At 40.2% G+C, this 19799-nt stretch overlaps 1 protein-coding gene across 1 annotated transcript in view; it reads right to left on the bottom strand.

The window, feature by feature from the left end:
* Window positions 1-17643, bottom strand: part of abcc9 (ATP-binding cassette, sub-family C (CFTR/MRP), member 9) — a 54198-nt gene extending 36555 nt beyond the window's left edge. Inside the window, exons 1-15 of the mRNA XM_084039210.1 lie at window positions 17506-17643; window positions 15432-15617; window positions 10730-10871; window positions 10456-10577; window positions 9578-9744; window positions 8872-8973; window positions 8504-8644; window positions 8219-8401; window positions 4686-4850; window positions 3902-4057; window positions 3683-3817; window positions 3335-3497; window positions 2753-2793; window positions 2484-2626; window positions 2079-2187 (exon numbers count right to left, since the gene is read on the bottom strand). Of these exons, the coding sequence (XP_083895336.1) occupies window positions 2079-2187; window positions 2484-2626; window positions 2753-2793; window positions 3335-3497; window positions 3683-3817; window positions 3902-4057; window positions 4686-4850; window positions 8219-8401; window positions 8504-8644; window positions 8872-8973; window positions 9578-9744; window positions 10456-10577; window positions 10730-10871; window positions 15432-15579 (1917 nt within the window). The 5' untranslated portion in view covers window positions 15580-15617; window positions 17506-17643. The remainder of the gene's footprint in view (window positions 1-2078; window positions 2188-2483; window positions 2627-2752; window positions 2794-3334; window positions 3498-3682; window positions 3818-3901; window positions 4058-4685; window positions 4851-8218; window positions 8402-8503; window positions 8645-8871; window positions 8974-9577; window positions 9745-10455; window positions 10578-10729; window positions 10872-15431; window positions 15618-17505) is intronic.
* Between the last annotated feature and the right edge of the window lie 2156 nt (window positions 17644-19799).

The following is a 19799-nucleotide window of genomic DNA, read 5'->3' as shown; positions in this document are numbered from 1 at the left end:
TAGCATAACTAGCTCACAGATATGCTGGTAAAATGTAAACAATTTTGAAATTACTAATACATTTTTTTTAAATTAATAACAAGCAGAAAAGTGAGTTTGAGACCAATATTACCATTTGCATGTGTTGCCCTGTTGAATTCAGCTACTGAAGAATAAATCTAAGGAAATGAGCCATTATAAAATGGTTGCCATTATGCCTTAAAATCCTATTTGAAAACCATTAAACCTCTACAGAGTTCTGTGTCCGTTTTAGACACAAGCAATGTTAATCCCTCTGCAACATAATAGTCACCATGTGACTCAGTCGGCTGAAACCTCAGACAGCCACAAGATTACAGTGTGGGCTGCAGTTCACTGGGTGATGATGCTCTCAACAAAACAATTAGTCCCGAGGACGTAACATGACATGTAATGTTTGTACAGTAATACTTAAAGTCAAATTCACTGCCCGTAAATCACACCATATGAATTCTGCCCTTGCCTTATAAGTAAGTGGAGGCTTCACTATCCGGCTCGTGTGTTGTTTTATGTTCTGTGTGATGCGACAAGCTAATCACATCCCACCCTGATGTTGTTTTGGAATTTCAAGAAGATTTTTGGAACTTGAGCTGTGATTTGAGGGCCATCAGCTGTGTATTTTGACTTGATTCTCATTCAATTACTGTATAATGGTAATATTGTGCTTTTTTTCTTGAAATGTCATGACTGTATTCTCATACGGGTGCTTGTGTTTTGACTCAATATTTTTTACTGGTGACCAGGTTGTACGGTGACGGATGATGGACGTCATCAAGGGGATCCAGAATTTGAAATAGTGCATCCTGGTCATGATTCTCATCCCTGGCAAATTTATGCATAAAGAGTATTTAAAAAAAAAAATCTTATCTCCCAAAAGTATGCTATTTTTCTCCATACCAAGCAAAATCTTAAACTTAGACCATAAACCTTTTACATAAATAATGTGTTTGTGTCACTGTGCCCTCAGAAATACAATTTTTCTTATGAATCAAATATATATATAAGCCACAGTTAAGATTCTTTTAAATGCTGATTGGGTTTCCTTTGACTTATTTCTCAAAATAATGGTATGACGTTGATGCCCTGCTGCTCATCACAGCAGTCACACGTCATTGCACATCGCTGTCTAAACACATGGAGATTCTGCTCGTTAGGATCAGCAGGAATGATGTCATACAACGTCCCTCAACACCCTGTTAAAGCCACCGGCCGCCAAGACGGAAAGGACACCAGTTACCTGGAGTAACATGGAAGGAATGTGAGCCGTGTCATCTGGAACACCTCATCGATCCAAACCCACATCCGTGAGGAAACTCTGGCTGTTAAACTCCACCATTAAGCGATTTCTTGGCACCCTCAGTGTGCTTTGTTAATGCCATCTGTTCTAAATACGGCATCAATGTTTGGATTGTTTTTTTTGCAGCTCTTCATTACTCAGAAGTCATTTAATGTGAGCTTTGTAGATTGTTTTGCCTCAGGCCTAAATTACGTCTTTGCAGTCAGGCCACCGAGTAGAAAATGTTTTCTGATTTTTAAAAGACAGTTTCACTTCCTGATGACGTTTTTTAACAAATGGTTTCATTTCAAGTGTTAGGAGGAGAGTTAAGAGTGTAACTCACTAGTTTCATCGTGATATAATATATTGATTCTTTGGACAACAATACAATACAATATATGCTGAAATCACAGTCTGACACAATATGATTTTGATTCGATCCAATTCATGGGCCTGCAATCAATATCATATGGCCATTTAAAACAATCAGTTACATGTATATAAAAAAAGTAACTTAAATATGATTTGTCAATTTTATTACCTGGCTCACAGACATGCCATGGGAATTTCAAAATAAAAGCGTAACTTAAAGATGATTTGCATCGATGATACTGGGTCGTTGATCATTGAATCGATGCATTGATCCAGTCGTTGTTGCATGTGCATGATATTTACATATGATGAAATATAATGTATTCTCCCAGGCTATGATATACAAGCTGATGTTAAATTTCCCCTCTCAATGCTCCGTTGCATGGATTGATCCGGCTGCATTAACACTCACCCCCCCGAGGTTTTTTTTTCCTGTTTCCATTGAAACAGACATGTCTCCATTTCTCCAACTGTCTTCTCCAATTTCGTCGCTCTGAAGAAACTCGCCGAGCTTCTGGACACTGCGAACACACACACGCACATGTGGTCCATGAATTACTGTGATTGTGACGATACCAATACCAGTAATCTCTCAGGAGTTTAGAGTTTCTCTTCACGGCTGTCAGGTTTCCTCCGTGTGCCTTTAATTAGATTTACCACAGGAACCACATCCAGTTTGTCTGCCCAGTTTAGGCAAGTCCTCATCCCCTTCTCTCTCAGCCAAAACTCCAACTCTCGCCAGTAAAAGTCAATCTCTTTACACTGACGATACTGTATACCATATTTTGTCTAGCTGTACACTTTCACACACACTCACCTGACCAGCGCTTTGACAGCGAATCTGACCACAGTGGAGAGGAGGAAGAGAGGGGTAACGAGGATGTGGAACAACGCGAGAGCTGCGAAGGCTTGAGAGGGAGTGGGACCGGTTGAACTGATGAAGTGATGCGTCACAAACGTCTACAAGACAAGATATGGTTGATATTGATCATTGAAAAATCACGTTACATTTGAAGAAAGCAGAAAAAAAACAGAACAGAGACTGTTTAAAGGAGTGTGTAGACAAGTGCATTAAAATGGTCTTACCGCAAGAACAGCAGCGATGGGGATGGCAGCATTCATAAAAACTGTGCAGAGAGAGAAAACGTGTGAATGTCAACTTTATCAGGGATATTGGTAGCTTTTCAATGTAGAGAGCCACAGTAGAATCTGTGTTTTGACAAATCATCTGGTTATATTTTACACAGTTATAATAATAATGATTAAAAAAATATACTACTAAAATAATAATAATTGTTATTATTTTTGTTGTTGGTGGTTGTTACGTGTATTCTCTCTCTTTCTGAGATGAGTTTTTAGGCTTGTCTTTCACTCAGACTTGCAACAAAATGGGATCTCGTTTTGTGCAACATACTGTATAAATGCAGACGTAAGAGTGAAAATATGTTTTCAACAGGACGCATCCTGATGTCTGAAGTAAAGAACCATCAGGGCTTCATCAACATGAGAGAGTAGCATTGATCAGTGGCGATGGAGTTTATTTAAGCAAAGGCATTTTGTCCTCCTTTTTGTTCTCCAACATTAGTCACAATTACTAAAAAAGGAACCTACTGTCTGCATACAAATGCAATTCAACGTGAGGTTATATGGTTTGTTTTTCAAACTTACTGGACATCGATGTGTAGAAAGCAAAGGTCTTGAGGCTGGTGAGCTCTTTGCCTCTGGTGTCCTCCACGCTGTCACAGAAGATGTTCTCCCACGCATACAGCTTCAGCAGCTTGATACCCTTTAAGATCTCTGTGGTCTTTTTCAGACGATCCGTAGAGTGTTCCTGAACGAGAGCAGGAGGATCAACAATGATGTGTTCGTCTGGACAAAATACGTTACCAACAGCTCTTAAGTCACGCATTTACATCCTAAAGTTCTGTGATTTGAAGAAAGGAAATGGCGTAGATATCTGGAAGAACTATGATGCATTTCAAAGCAAAACCATTCTAATCTAAGTATAGTGCTTACTAGTGTGCTTTTCTGTGTGTCTGCCAGCTTTGTAGCTATGAGGTACTGGACTGGAGCCAGCAGAACTATGACAGATGCTCCAACCAAAGCACTGCAACCCAACAGATAGTAGAGCAGGATCACTCCCATCACGATCTGCAAAGAAGGAGAGAAAACACAAAAAGAGATGAAACATCAATGCAGAAGATGAAATATTAAGATAAAAAATGCACATCCTACCTGCACAGGCATGGCCCACAGGTTGGGGCAGAGGAAGAGGAACCACATCAGCTGGTTGGTCTCTATGGCTACCAGGTTGTTGATCTGGCCCAGCGTCATCTCCCCCACAGACATGTTGGAGGTGGACAGACGCAGGATTTTGTTGTAAATCATCGCCTAGTCAATAAAATAATAAAAAAAGGCATGTAAACATGCTTAATTACACTTCATGTTTGGATTTTTTAAATATATGTATGAGATTCTTCTCCATACAGTGTATCAGCTACAGGAGATGGAGTTCAGAGAAACAGAGAGGAACAAAGCTGCTGTAGTGCTGTGGACGTATTTTAGATACCTAAAAAAATCTATTCAAAAATCTATTCAAATATTTTCACATCTTTACCTTGCCGTCAGGCAGCCCTCCCTGATGGGGAATTGAAGTCGTTATCGATGCTCTCTTAAAACCCAGAGACTCCTTTGAGACGGTGCAGCACAGTGCACTTAGTTTAAGTGCAACACTGGTTATCTGCACAGCTGGCCTTGTAATTGTGAGTTTGATTGCTCTTATATTAGTCAATCAATCAATCAAGTTTAATTTACATCTGATGATCTGTACTTATCCATAAAAACGTGTCTTGTTATTTACTTGGAAACATGTCATGTTGTCCCGTGTGTCAGTAGGATGGGTTGTAATGGATAATATCTGGATAATAATATGGACATCACTCATGGAGACCTTTTCAAAGCTACACCTCAGTATGGAAACAAAACGTTGAAACTTAAATGTCCATGATGTTTCACTCACCAGCAGGGCTCCTCGCAGGTTGATGCCCGTCTCTATGGTGACGTAGTACGAAGCCTGCAGGAAGGTCCTCTGCAGGACTAAAGCCAGGAAGAGAAGCACAGCCAGGACTGAGGTGTTCTTTAGCATCTCAGTGGAGGACATGAAGTGTACACCTAAATGTAGGTCCTACAACAAAGCATAAACACACACGAGATACATTCATACATGAAGTCTTAAAAGGTTGTCAGACATGCATCAGAGCGAGCGTTGTCACCTCCATGTACAGATTCAAGAGAACCACCTGTATGAATATTATTGGATGCCACTGGTCAGGTGGTAGTGGAACTGATGAATGAGCCACTGATAGGGGAGCAGGACTACACTCATCGAACCACAACCTGATAAATGAAGCCGGCGCAGAACGGCCAAAAACTGCAGTTCCCCAAACAACCACTTGAGACTGATGACAAGATGCAGTAAGGTTGCCAATGCTGATTTGAGGCTTGGGTTCGTCAGATCCACCCGTCGCTCTACCACAGTCAAAATATGGTCACTTCCATTCACTGGTTACACAAAAATCCAAGATAGCAACGGCCAAAATGCCAAACTGGAGGCTTCAAAACACACACGCACACACACACACACACACACACAGTACTACCAAAAAGCTCATCGTGATGCTCAGCAGACCTTCCCTCCGTAAGAAAGTGTGAAGTGAGTGGGGAATTTTCCATGTCACTCAGACATGCAGGCCTGCTCTGCTCTTTATCTCTGCTGGATTATACCCACTTTAATAGGCAGGCATGGACCCGACAACATCTCACACTCAACATCAACTATAACAACATCCAGCCAAATGGACCCAATGAAAATATACTGCCATTACAAAAGCATCTGTTCTGCCTCTGCTACCACCTCTGTCTGTCTCGTGTCCCTTGGAAGAGGACGAGATGGATTTAAGAGGAGTCCATGTCTGTGATCAGCTGTGCCAGCGTCTCTTTCTTCGCCAAATGGACGTCTGTTAATGTGCCACATCCTCGCCATTGTGCCGTCACGGGGAGATACTATTGTTTTGAGCTATTTTACAGGTCTGCTCCAGCTGATTAATGAACATCCTGATACATCTGGAGTTAAGTCAATAGTTTGTGCAGCTATTCAATGATATGCTGCAGTCTTGTGTTGCATGGTTGTGAATATTGCTTTTACTATTTATGACATTTTAAATGTAAAACATTATTAATTGTCTCATCAAAAAAAGGAAAAGTGGCCTTTAGTGTCAGGCCTAAAAAAAAGATGTGGCCCTAATCCAATATGTTACACATTCACCATTACATACAAAAAATTGTCAATATTTGCTACATTTTACAGGCACAATTACAGTTTCTTCAGTATGATTTGGATTAGACTGGATGTTCTTTCATGTCCCAAAGAGGCAATTTGGTTTGCAAACTGCAGTCAACACAACCAGCAAGCAGCTGAAAGCAAGAAATCAACAACACAGTCTTCAAGATTCTGTTGAGGTCACATTAAAAACCTTGACCCCAGATTCTTAGAAAGGCAAGAATATGTGAAGGTCCAGGCTTGGTTTTAGGGCTTAGGTAAAGATAAATGTATGTGTTGGGCATGTTGCTGTCATTACTAAAGTGAGGTTTAGGGAATGTATTACATCAACAAGGATCCTCCTTCCAAACATCTATAAAATATAAGTGTTCATTTCAGCACCTGCAGATTATGACGTTACAGACATATTATGACGTCAGATACATCGTCGTTCACACACTGAGTCATGCAGTCACACACGTACTGACATGGTGGTGACATGATAACTGAGACCCACGCCTTGGTGACATCACACTGGGAGTGAGTCATTCATTGGTTGGCTGGACCACCCAACATCACAGCAGGCAACGAAACACTACGTGTGCGTGTGAAGTGTGGAAAACCCACGATGTTGCAGTTTGGACTCAGCTTTGAAGAAAATGATCTTATGTAAACACTTAAACCAGACTTTGGTCACGTTGACAGCTTCAGGAACAACAGCCCAAACATGTTCCAGTTCATCACGGCGGGTCCATTCAGTTCTTAAATGATCAAACCACAACAGTGATTGTAGATCTCACATTTATCAGGTTCAAAAGGGGACCTCCCCGCTACCATTTACTCCATACACTACATATACATATACTGCTACATGCACTGCAGTCATATGTAGCAGCTAGACAGTACACTTTATATATGTCACAACATACTTTGATTCATCTTAACTGCTGAGTAATATATCAGCCCAGAAGTCTTCTTAAAGCCATTCCACTTCAGCAGGAAGTGTTTTCCTTCTCCAAGTGCTGGCAAGAGACAGAAATCCAACCTGACTAAGACATTAACAATGACATACGTGTCACAAACAAAGTGGTCAGACCACCATGTCCACCTCACAACATTAAGGTTTACTTAGGTTAAATTACCGGTAACCTAAGTTAATTAAAGGTTTCATTAAGATGCCACATCAACATTTAAGTCTCCAACAGATCTGTAATTTCATTCCACCCATATGCGTGAAAACAACATTTTTAAAAAACATTTTTCCCAAATAATCACATTGCAATATATATGTTTTCGAATAGATATAATTGGCCGAAACCATGTAAAATAACTAAGACATGATTTAACATTCTGTTGGCGCAGTAGTGATCGGGGGGTTGGAGTATCAATATCCCATCCACATACCCACCGGAGCCAATCACAAGCTGAGCATGGCCACAGGTTATTACGATGAGGAACCTATATGCTACGTTAGCACCACAGCAGCTGTTCGGCGAGAAAAACATGTGATCTGCGTGCCTCCTCACTCTGATATCAACACACACAACGTGATCGTACTACTTCAGCTGTCAGTCGCAGCTGTAATAAACCAGTGATCCCCTTTCAATAGCATCAACTCATTTAAAACAGAAGTTAGAAAAATAACATACATTAGTATGATTACAACTAGTTAACATGACAGAATTCAACTTTGGAAAAAATGTATTTGACATTCAGATTTTTTTAATTGTGTATATAAGAAGTGGACATAGTCATGGTGACATCACACATTGGTTTCTGTTTATGTCTCTGGGTTTAGCTAATTCAACCATGTGAAAACCCCTGCATTGTTTATTACTCTTTACTCTTATAAAAGCCATTCAATGTGCGTGATATCAAATCACGCCTCGTCTGAAGTTAGAAGCAGGTTCTGGGTTTACATGTGGTTAATGTCCGGCTGCTTCCAGTTTATGTAAGTGGCCCGGGTGGAGTTACCTGCTGAATTTCAAACTGGAATTTGAGCTAGAAGGAGGATTTTCATGACAAGCTGAGTTTTAACCAACCTTGACAAACATTTTCAGGTACTTTATTTAACGTTTATTTAATAGGGACAAAACATAAAACTATCTAAAAATAAAGCAATTTTGGTTAACATGGTAGAGGTGTATGTAAGCTAGGTGGTTGATGTTAATGACATTTAGTAACACTGCTATGGTCACTTAGGTTTCCCAACCCCCACACCAACTCTCCGTTACCTTGACTGGCACTGTTTCATTTCCAGAGTTCAGGTGCTTTACGATGCCAGAGATGCAGAGCGGCCCGGCGAAGCCCAGCAGGTCAGCCAGGTAGCGGAAGGTGCTGCTGAGCAGGATGGGACGACCGAACGCTCGATACATGGAGCGCCAGATTGACGGGGCACGGTTCGGATCCTCAGCTGTCTGTGTGGAGAGTTGGTGGAGGGAAGAGAGATTCAAGAAACAGTCTTCAGCAATAGGAAAACCAGACTGCATTAATGTTGAATCAGGCCTCCGTCGGCTCACCCGTTGATCCTCATAGGCGTCTTTGAGCTGCAGGTAGTTGGTGAGGGCTCTCATGGCGATGGGCAGCTTGCCGATCCTCTTCAGCTCTATGGGCCTCTTATGGGCTCCAATGATGAGAGGATTCATCCACCAGTATGTTGCCTAATAAAATGTGTCATTTACCATTTACTCCACTGCCACGTAGTGCTCCAGTAACAATTTGATATTGATTATGAGACGGAAACTTCAAGAGACACTTTCTAGCTTATTGATGGTTGCCTAAATATTTCAATTGGGTACATTTGTAGTTGGATTTAAGACTATCCTGGTGGTTAATAACTGTCTTGAATTTTTTTTTTTTAAATCACAGTTATTGAGTTTGAGTCTACCTTGGACAGCAGGTTGACAAAAGGCTGCAGAAAGCGAACCCCCAAATCCTGTAAATCCTCTGGTGGTTTCACCTTTTGGGGGTTGGCAAAGAACACATATTTCTATGGGGAGAGAAAGGGACAAAATTAATCTAAGCAAAAACGACTGACATGTTAACATAAAAGAATGAAAATATAAATATAGTATTGATGGCAAATACACAAGTTGTATACATGGAAAAAAATAACCATTAATAACCATCCATCCATCCATCCATCCATCCATCCATTTTCTACCGCTTATCTTGTATTCAGGGTTGCGGGGGGCTGGAGCCGATCCCAGCTGACAGTGGGCGAAGGCAGGGTACACCCTGGACAGGACGCCAGTCTATCACAGGGCCAACATGTAGAGACAAACAACCATTCACGCTCACATTCACACCTACGGGCAATTTAGAGTCATCAATGAACCTATCCCCATCCTGCATGACTTTGGACTGTAGGAGGAAGCCGGAGAACCCAGAGAGAACCCACGCTTACACGGGGAGAACATGCAAACTCCACACAGAAGGAACCTGAACCCGAACCCGACCCGGGAATCAAACCCGGGACCCCATTAATAACCATTTCTCATTTTGGGGAAAATTCAATGCAATTATTGTTTCACTTACATCCTGTATCTAAAGGTTATTTCAAAGGTTATTTATTTTGGATGAATCATTCTCACCCTGACTCTTATGACGTTGATTTCCACGGCCATCAGCAGTCCGTACAGGATCACTAACAGGGCATTGATGCAGAACCTCAGGTGCTGTGGTCCAACGCCATCTTCTGCAAACTTCCACAGCTTAATGGACTTTGTGATGAACGCCAACACCCAGTAGATGAACAGGACTGCGCGGAAACAGAGAAGTGATGTAGTGTAATATTAACGGACAGTTACATGGTGCTTTTTTTGTTCTGTGTTGTGATGTTGTCGAACAGAAAGCATCTCTAACTCATTTGAATGTTAAATAAATATTGCATGAGCTCAAGCAAGGCTGTAAATCCTTCGTAAAAATTCCCCTTGTATCCTCTCTGGTACTACAGTTCTCTTTTTCTGAGGCTCCTCTCCCAAGCCAAATTTCATATGTTTTTGTTAGCCAGCCGGTTGTCATTAAATGACATTTTTAAATGAGACCTAAATTCAAGCAGATACCAAACCTTGAAAAGATAATGGTTCAAAATAAGCATTTTCTTAAAAGAGCTAGCATAACAAACCCCAATCTCCCACCCACTGTCAGCCAGAAGAGGAGGTGGACTTTGTGTTCACATCAGTAATGCTTGGTGCTCAAACACTGTCAAAGTTGATGGACAGTGTTTCCCTGATTTTGAGTTCTTAATGTTAAAATGGCCGCCATATTATCTGCCCAGAGAATTGTTGTTGTTGATGCTGTTTGCATTCCTCCTGATGCAAATCTTTTAAAAATGCAGGAACAGGAATGTAGTGTATTGTGTATCTGTGTTGCATGATTCCTGAATCCCTGAATGATGTACTGACATAGGAGAGATGGAAGTTAAAGCAAAGATAAAAGGAGAGAATAAACCAGCCCAGTTAAGTCTTACCCAGCAGCAGTTTGGGGAAGTTGGATGTCTCTATGTTGTGGTAGTACACCACTGATGTTGTGGCTGCTATGAAACCCATGAAGGCTGGCATGAAGAGATGGAGGTGGTTAGTGTCCATCAACCTACGGCAAACAACAAAATATAATTTATATATTAAAATAACTAGTTGGTTTGAGACAAAATTGTCATTTCACTTCACGTATAATTTTGCTGAAGACAACAGAAGCAAAAATACTATTTTGTGCGGTAACGTGATATATATCCGAGGTCTCACTTGTTGGAGACGATGCCCTCTGCGAACTCGCAGACGTGGACGAATAGTAGCGAGAAGGTGAGGATCCATCTCATGTTGTGTCCGGGGAAATGAAGCCACGTGTTATGATGAATCTGGACCTTCGAGCTCTGACTGCCCCAACCTGACAGACAGACAGGACACAGACAGACAGGAAGAGTAAAGGATGATGGGATGAATTGTGTGGAAAAAGGCAACAGGAAGGAAAAAACAAGATGGTAGGCAGCAAATACTCCACCACCATCAAATATTTGTGCTTGAAAATCGAGCTTAAAACGACTAATTAATAGTTGCTGAAAAACATTCTGTTGACTAATCGAAGAATCTTTGCTGCTCTAAATTAAATATCAAAATCCAAGTATTGATGCTTCAGCAATCTAAACAGCAGTTACAATACACTTGCAATAGTATGCTTTAATTTAACTATGGGAGCTCAGTACCACAAGGATTTACTTGTACTGGTACTTGTTTCTTATGAGGTTTGTTTCTGCTCTTAACTCAATGGACCGCATTCATTTCAGAGGCTCAAGAGACCATAAAAAACTAGAACCAGGAAGCATCAATTAGTGAGTCCTCAGGGAACAGGCTTCGGCTTCTGGTCAGAACGATTCCCATAAATCAAGCATTCACTAAACGTTCTTCTTTCTCTCTATTCAAGGTGCATTTATTTATTATTTTACAACTCACACACACACACACACACACACACACACACACACACACACACACACATAAATACAACATAAATGCAAATATTTGAACTACAATAGAATAAAATAAACGTGTTGAAAAGGAAAAAGGAAGAATTTTCTGAATGTTTACAGAACTGAACTAAAGCTATAACTAGGGATGTACCAATCTGACTTTTTCATTCCTGATACCGCTAGCTGGCTCTCTCAGGTCTCACTAATTGGTCAAAAATAAAGTAATTAAAACTCCAGTCTATATTGTACATAGCATATAAACATAGAAATGAATTGATTAGATTGGACCCATTATCACGGATACCCGATCCAGCTAATTGAATCATCATCGGTGTGATATCCGACCCATTATTGTAACTGTGCATCCTGAGATATAACTGCTGACCTCAAACCAAAGGCCTTTACACACCAGCGACCCGAATACATGGCATGAAATTACGAATAAATACAAAGCTGGAGAAGTCAACACATACAGAACACACAGAATACTTGTATCTAAAAGCTAAAGACTTCACAATTTATCAGAGCCTGAAAGCTAAATCCCCCACAGCAGCTGCAGCTAACGTTAGCACGCCTGTAGCCAGCGTCTAAACAATCTAACTTCAGCCCTAATAGACAGAAAAACTGAAGCATCGCAAACTTCATCAACATGTTTACGTGATTAGTTGGCTCGTTGGATACGTTGTTGTTGGAGATAACTGGGCTGTTTACTGTGATAATGGTCTTGGTTGGCTTAGCATTTTTACTAGCATTAGCTAACATCCACTGGAACGCCTGAAACTTCTGAACAAGATGACATTTAGTCGCCACAGCACTGTGTGAGAGTTATTAGTATGTCACCTTAGTATGAAACCAGCATTCATAAATTGCAGACTGTTTACAAAGAAATATCACAGTATGATGTACAGTGATGCTAACACAGCGGTGCTGCTAACGCCACAGTAACAAAACAGGATGGGAATCACATGCTTCGGTGGAATCATGTGACTGACTGACAGGCTGCAGGTTGTAGAGACGGTTTGAGTCGGGAGAAGGAGATGGATTTTATCTTGTGTGGTGTTATAATAATCAAGGTTCAGAAAACAGAAATTTATTTTAGCTTTGTAGGCTCATATCTTTCACTTTTTGACTAAAATAAGAACTAATGAATGATCAACTATATTATGAGTGTAATTTACTTCATTATAAGATCTCTCAAATCAAACATCTTGAGAAGAAAAGCACAAAGTTTTTAGCCTAGTAACATTTTACTATGTAACATGTGATCTGTAATTAATCACAGTGACCACACGGTCTAGTCTTGTTTATTGCACTTTTGTTGACCGTTTGCTTTACTATTTCCTGCGGCAGCGGTCAAGCACCCACTGGATCAATGAACTGTTGCTCTAATCGCATCTTAACTCCCCTTCAAAGCTGCTTAATGTTCACACTGGTGATGAGAGAGCGACTTCAAATGTGTGTGTGAGAGAGAGAGAGAGAGAGAGAGAGAGAGAGAGAGAGAGAGAGAGAGAGAGAGAGAGAGGGAAAGTAAATATCACGAAACACATCTGCTCTGCTCGCCAGATGACCGAGAGCGACGCCTGAGTAACAGATTATTGTAACAGCAGGAACCCAACACGAGCTTTCCTCCCTCACTCCCCATTGTCAGTGATTTTCTGATCACATCCCAGTCAGGAAATGTACTGCTCATATCATTGTATCGCATTTCAATCATTTTAGTCTTCAGATTTCAATATTGGTAAGTAACTGTGTAACTACTATTCAAAGGTTCAAATGAGATTTGCACGAGATGAGTAGCATCATATATGAAATGTATTAGATATAACACACTGGAATAACTTTCCTTTTGTTGCACAAGATATTTAGTAAAAAAAAACAAGACTGGGAGCCTTTTCCTAATACGTCAACCTCTGGAAGTCCAAGCAGTAAAGCAGAAAAATGAAAAGGTCCTTCTACTATACATAAAAGCAGTGTCATGTCTTATTTTACAGCAATAGATGCATGAGAAGGTAGCAGCATCTTCTGGCCCAACAAGACCACAACTCCGAAATTGAACTAAAAACAAGAACATCTGTAATGAATCAAGGCAATGGTCTCTGAGCTCCCAATGGAGGCCAGCGGTTGCACTGGGATTGGACTCTTCCATGCAAAGGAAAACCCGGAAGACCAGAAATAACTAGTAGAGCTAAGAGAAACGAGCCATCAAAGATGACCTTAAGTCGGGGTGAGGTTCAACATGCTGCCAAGTATATGAAGGGAGCTCACTGTGGCCCTACAGGGACTGTGGTGCTACAGGGGATGAAGAGGACTGAGTAGCTCAGTAAACACAAGTCTAGGTTGGACCGTGAAAGGTCAGTGTGCTAAATTGAGGGCAAACCGTGTCACGCAGTTGTGAACTGACACCGATACTGTACATTTACTACCACTTGCAAACTTTACTGCTAATTTCATCTCCACTCCGATCCCCCACACTTGTCAGTCCTGAGCCCCTCCACTGTCACCAGGGCCGCAAGATATTGGACAAAACTGACTATTTTTCTGCAATAAATTCCCCCTACATTTTGCAGGCTACACAAAGTTAGAGCCTGGCACACACTCTATACACACTGAGATATTCCTTAAAGCAACTATGCCACTTTTATAACATATGAACCAAACTGGGTCAACACACTACGGATATTGAAATGAAACACCGCATTAGAAATACACATATACAGGAAAATATACTTAAATATACTTATACATATAATTTTAGAGCCCCCCAATTAAATTTTGTGAATTGATTGATTGGTTTATACTGGTTTATAATATGTATTAATTTCAGTGCCATATATATAATATAAAATTCATCCTCCATTCATCCAACATTGAGGGTATTGAGGGTCATAGGGCACTCGGTGAGCAGCAGGTGCTGGGACAATCTGGACTAGTCTATCACAGCGTCAACACACGCATAGAGACAAAGAAACTTGTTACTTCAATAATCACATGTATTAAACACATGTACTGTATGCAGTAAATAATGTGAACAAAGATTAAACTATCTGACAGGATTAGTTCGGTCCCTGCAGGGATTTCTGAGAGTTTCCAGCAGATAAGGTGCAGCGGTGAAGAGGCTTGAGGAGAAGCATCTGTCTGAATACACAAAACCCAGAATGTACCACTTGTCACATTTCTGCAGCAGCACGGAAACACTTTTGTGTACTTAATCGGGATCGTTTTTGTTCCAAAGTACATTCAGTTCATCTAAATATTTACTCCTTATTTTGCATTGCTCTTAAAAATAGTTTCAGCAGTGGAATGTTTTTATTTAACTGAGCAGTCAATATATAGAGAAAGTACTTTGGAATAATGTCATCATTAAATGTGTGCGTCAAGTTAAAGCTTACTTTGGTTTATTGTTAGACTTGCAGCAGGTTTAAGTTCAGGCTTAACCTTTCAGGGATGTAGGTCAATATAAAGCGACGTTTGTGTTTGTCATCGGGATGTGGTTAGCCGTTAATCGGTTAGCCACCAAGAACATTTTTGACCGGTTATGCTGCACTCGTCAGTCTATACGTAAATGTAAGTCTATGTATTAACCAACTGAGCTGTTCCAACAGGACAAACCACACCGAGCTTCGTGTTGCCTAGCGACACACAGACACAAATGTGACTCTGTGGCTCACTACGGCCGAATCAAAGAATCCAGAATCGATGAATCATATGACCAACTCTTCTGATCAGAAGTTAAATGTGGCGGCAAAGCTCATTGAGCCAATGGAGCAAAGAAAGTACTGTTGTATGTAACCGGCTACTGACCGGGAGGAAAGCAAAATGAACCAAGTCTGACACAATCACTACGTTCATGTCACATACTGTAAGGAAATACGTTGGTACAATTTGATGGTTAAAAAAAATAGTTTGAAGCTTGTATTTTTTCCCTGCGGCATAAAAGTAGCAGATGTATTTATAGATGTGTATCAATTTCCAATGCCTACCGATGAAGAGGATGGGGAAGGTGATGAAGAGCAGGAAGACATGGGGAACCAGGTTGAGGGCATCCATGAAGCAGCCATTGTTCAGCGTGCCGTTGTCTACGCTATAGGAATTGAAATCCACATCGTTTCCACAAAACGACAAGGCCATGCCACCACCCGACTGCTCCGCACGAGCCTCGAGTCAATCTGTGAAAACAAACAGACACACAAACACACAACAATCAGAATGGTTCTAAAATGCCAAAATCAGCAATTACAAACTGTATTGTGTGTCATATAATTTTGTGTTTTGCCATGATCCTTAAACAGTTAGCCGTCACACACAAGCGGTGCGTTGGCTTGAACTTTGGAGACTAGGTCAGACATTTTCGTGGCATGTCACACATTCAAGTGCTCACGCACTTGAACCCAGATGCAGGCCAAAGTCAGGCATGAGTTATTTCGGGGCCACTGCCCAACTACATGCCCATGGCTTATGGCGCATTACTGTAAAGTGTGGAAACAGGTTGGACGTGTCATTAAAAGTGGTCATCACGCCATGTGTGCAAGTTTCAGGAAACTCGAGTTGTTTGTTTTAAGGTTAGTTGAGTTAACGTTGGCTTCACTGACATTTGAGGGGATATAACAACACAAACATGATCGACAAAATGAATCAGAGTGGTTTCTGTCTGGACACAACCATCTTTGGTCAAGCACAACATAATTATGCAATCCTTGTTTTACATGTTTCCATTCTATTGACTTTTATTTTTGTTGGAAACACGTTTTGAAGGGTGCTATAAGCTTGTCCTGTATTAAGCCTGCATAATATACCAAGTGTAAAACTCAATAAAAAACAATTTGAATTTGAAATCTAGTTACTTTATGTTACCCTCAATAAGTGGAGACAGCAACAGTCTTATTGTATTTCTTCCCCCTCTGTCATTGATGTTGTTGTACAGTTGACGCTGTTTGGTAAGTGTTTTTAAAAACTACAATCAAAAATGACTCCAGTTCTGGTTTATTTGATCCAAAATAATTACTTGCAATTGACTGCATGTGCTTGTTTTGTAGCATGGCAATTCATTTTGGCTAATTAGCTATATCCAACTGACATTCGCTGAATAATTCACCTCTTACAGTTTGTTCATCCCTACAGGAAAACTAGGATTTAAATTATTCCAGTCATCAGTGTTGAGTTTTATTTATTTACCCCAAACGTAACATGTAATTACTTGCATTTGCCTGCATTAGCTTGTTTCAGAAGTCATATAGTTCTGTCAAAACTGTATTTATGTCATTAGAGAATTAGAGAAACTTAGAGAAATACTTAAAAGTAGGAAATGTACGTTTTGATACCCTCTAATTGTTGCCTTATTCAAACATTTGCTTCAGCGTACAGTAGGGTAACATTTGATTATTTTTACTTGCTAATGCTCAAAAACAAAAACAAAGATGGCCACCAAAAGCTTCCCCATTGACCATGCAGTTTGTGAGGCAGCACGCTGTGTTTAGGTGCCCACTGTGGAGAAATTATTACTTTTTGGGACAAACTGGGCCCAGATGTCTAGCAGAGAGGTTTACAACGTGTACAGTTGGGTTCACATGTTTCTAGTGACGTTTAAATACCTTTGGGTCAAACATGAAAACACTGTAAATGCCAGAGTTTATGCTAATTACAAGTGCTGTTCTTCATAATTAGATTTTACATCATAAGTATCACTTCAAATTTCTGCGCATTGCTTTAATATGTATTTATTTTTTTGCCATATGATTTGTTACTTTTACTGTTATCTATGGAGCTCACTGGCATAACTCAGTAGTCAGCTATCATCAGCTAGCCAGCCTAATTAATTACCATTACGTCACAGTGCTAAATATCTAGCAAAAAAAATGTAAACTAGCTAAAAGACAAGTAAATAAACTTCTACCAAAAAACACCTGCGTTACAGAACAGCCCCGTTAATCAAATCAGCTCATTTAACTCCTAAAGAAAGTTCCACCTGACATCAAAACGCCAATAACGTTACACCAGCGCAGTTAACTTAAGTTTATTCAATTAAGCTAGCTGAGTTTAAACACCAAAGTGTCTTACCTCGAAGAGAAGTAATAATCCTTACTGACACCGTCTCATTCCGGATGTCTGGACTTTTAAACGGAAAGAAAACAGGCAGAGGAAAAAAAGAAGAGGAAAGAAACAGAATACAGTGAGAGTTGAAGAGTATAAAAGTAGATTATTTTTAGCCCCCCGTTCAGCATCAGCTGCTCTGCATGTTACCGCTGCCCGTCTCTGCCGACGGTGTCAAGTTACACCCAATATGGCACAAGGTTTCCGGTGATATCCTTCAAAATAAACTAACAAGCGCAAATAATTTAGTTTATTAATATTTTAGGAATATAACGCAATTAGTATTGTTAGTGTAAGTACTATGATATACTTCAAGGTCTCCCAGAATTATAAAAAGATAATGGATTATACATTGATTCACAGAGCCAAATTATCCCACTAACAAGCAAAAAGTGAGCTGCATGCCCATAACAAGTGTACTGTGTTCTTCAATTTGGTCTGAGTAAAAAGCAGATACTTAAATACACTGTTAAAACCACGTAAACATTATATCAACTGAGATATATAAGGTATCAAAAGTGAAGTTTGACACATGGTACAGTCTCAAGAGTCCCTTTAAAACTGTTTCCTTTTCAATTAATCAATACAACCATAAACTAATGCTCCACATGGGACATGGCGGTTTGGGGCGCCCTGAGGGTCAGGGTAATTTTTTGTAAGATTTTGCTCTATTTTTTGCTTCTTTGTTGAACAATTTCTCAATAAACCTTTCTGTCCACCCTCATAATGAAGCTGTTTTTATTTTGAAGTTATAAACTTCCGGTAAAAGCGCGCTTCATTTTAGTGAACTTGATACAATGTTACGTCCTATCAGATTTCCAAACTGAAACCTGTTTAAGGGTGAGAAGGGGGTTCATTATAGGCGTCTTCAATTCAATAACCAACTGACTGTCAGTTAAGTAATATCACCTTACGTGTTGGGCATATCGACACCTTGTCTTCTACTATTTGCAAGGCTAAAAACTTAAATCTTAAAAAAAAAAAAAAAAAAAAATACTTGAACACTTGAAGATACTCTCCCATTAGATTTGCTTGGATTCCATGAACAAAAAACAATTTTAGTATTGTAACCTTCAGGCATTAATTGAGAGAAGCACGAACAAATAAAATGACATAAATCCATGTAAATACGGCATATGGTTTCATCAGAAATATTATATATATGATATTATATTTGAAACTAAAGAGAATAAATAGTGCAACAACAACAAATAAATGTAAATGTATAATCATTTACAGTCTAGTCTAATGTCGGCTGCAGGCATGTTATGGTATTTATTTATAATTTTATTTCATCCACAATCTAAAACCTGACAGAGTCTAAGAGGATTGACACGTGAAACCCCCGTTATCTGGCATTACAATGTTGTTGGTGGAGAGGAGACCTTGGATCCGGTCAGCGGAGCGCACTGACGCGAACACAATCCACCGCCGTCGACTACAGTACAGCAAGATGCACAGTTGAGACGCAAAACGCAGTTCATGCTCGCTGTTATCACAAAACCATCGATGAAGCAATAATCAACCCATCTGGTGTCTGTCAAATGTCGTGCAGCACAACCTACAATATGATTCTATTCAGTCACCCCCACTGTGAGATAACCAAATCTCCATTCAGCAATAAAACAATTAAAGGCTTTTACCCGTTTAGACAAATATGAATGTGATAGAAGGGGAGCTTGTGTGTTTTTCTAAATCAGTCGGATTCACTCTTATGTTCGGCATGAATAAAACCCAATGTAGGAAGAGGTGTCTGTATAAAACTTTGACTTTTTGAACTGTCCCGCCTGTAATTCCCTCAAACCCATTCCACCAAATGTAGCCTACTCCATATTGAGCCGCAAGGGATTCAATCGTAAATCAAAGTTATATTTTTCTTATTAGTGGATTATATGTATGCCGAAATAAAGATGTGTCCACTATTGTTTCAGACATTATATTGACCTGGATTCACAATATATATATTTCGGTTGAGAGGCAATACGACTTTAACCTATTAGGTTATTTAACGGAGTCTGGTGTGTGTGCTATATGTCCTCCCCATTGAGAGAACGCGTACGCATCTCTCTAAACTGAAGACACCTGGCAATGACAGAAGGAGAAAAGAAGAAAGCCTTCCCCATCACTTACCCGGCCTCTGACGCAGGTTTGGGGCTCGTGCTGGGTGTCAGAGCGTCCCTTCCCGGATCTAAATTCTCGCGTGCGACGTCTTGCAATATTGCGGTTTAAACTGAAGGCGCGCGGACAGGAAATGCCGACGT

Source organism: Eutrigla gurnardus (genome assembly GCF_963514095.1).
Source record: "Eutrigla gurnardus genome assembly, chromosome: 21".
Lineage (NCBI taxonomy): Eukaryota > Metazoa > Chordata > Actinopteri > Perciformes > Triglidae > Eutrigla > Eutrigla gurnardus.
Note: the sequence above shows the minus strand (reverse complement) of the source record. Positions and strands in the feature narration are given on the sequence as shown.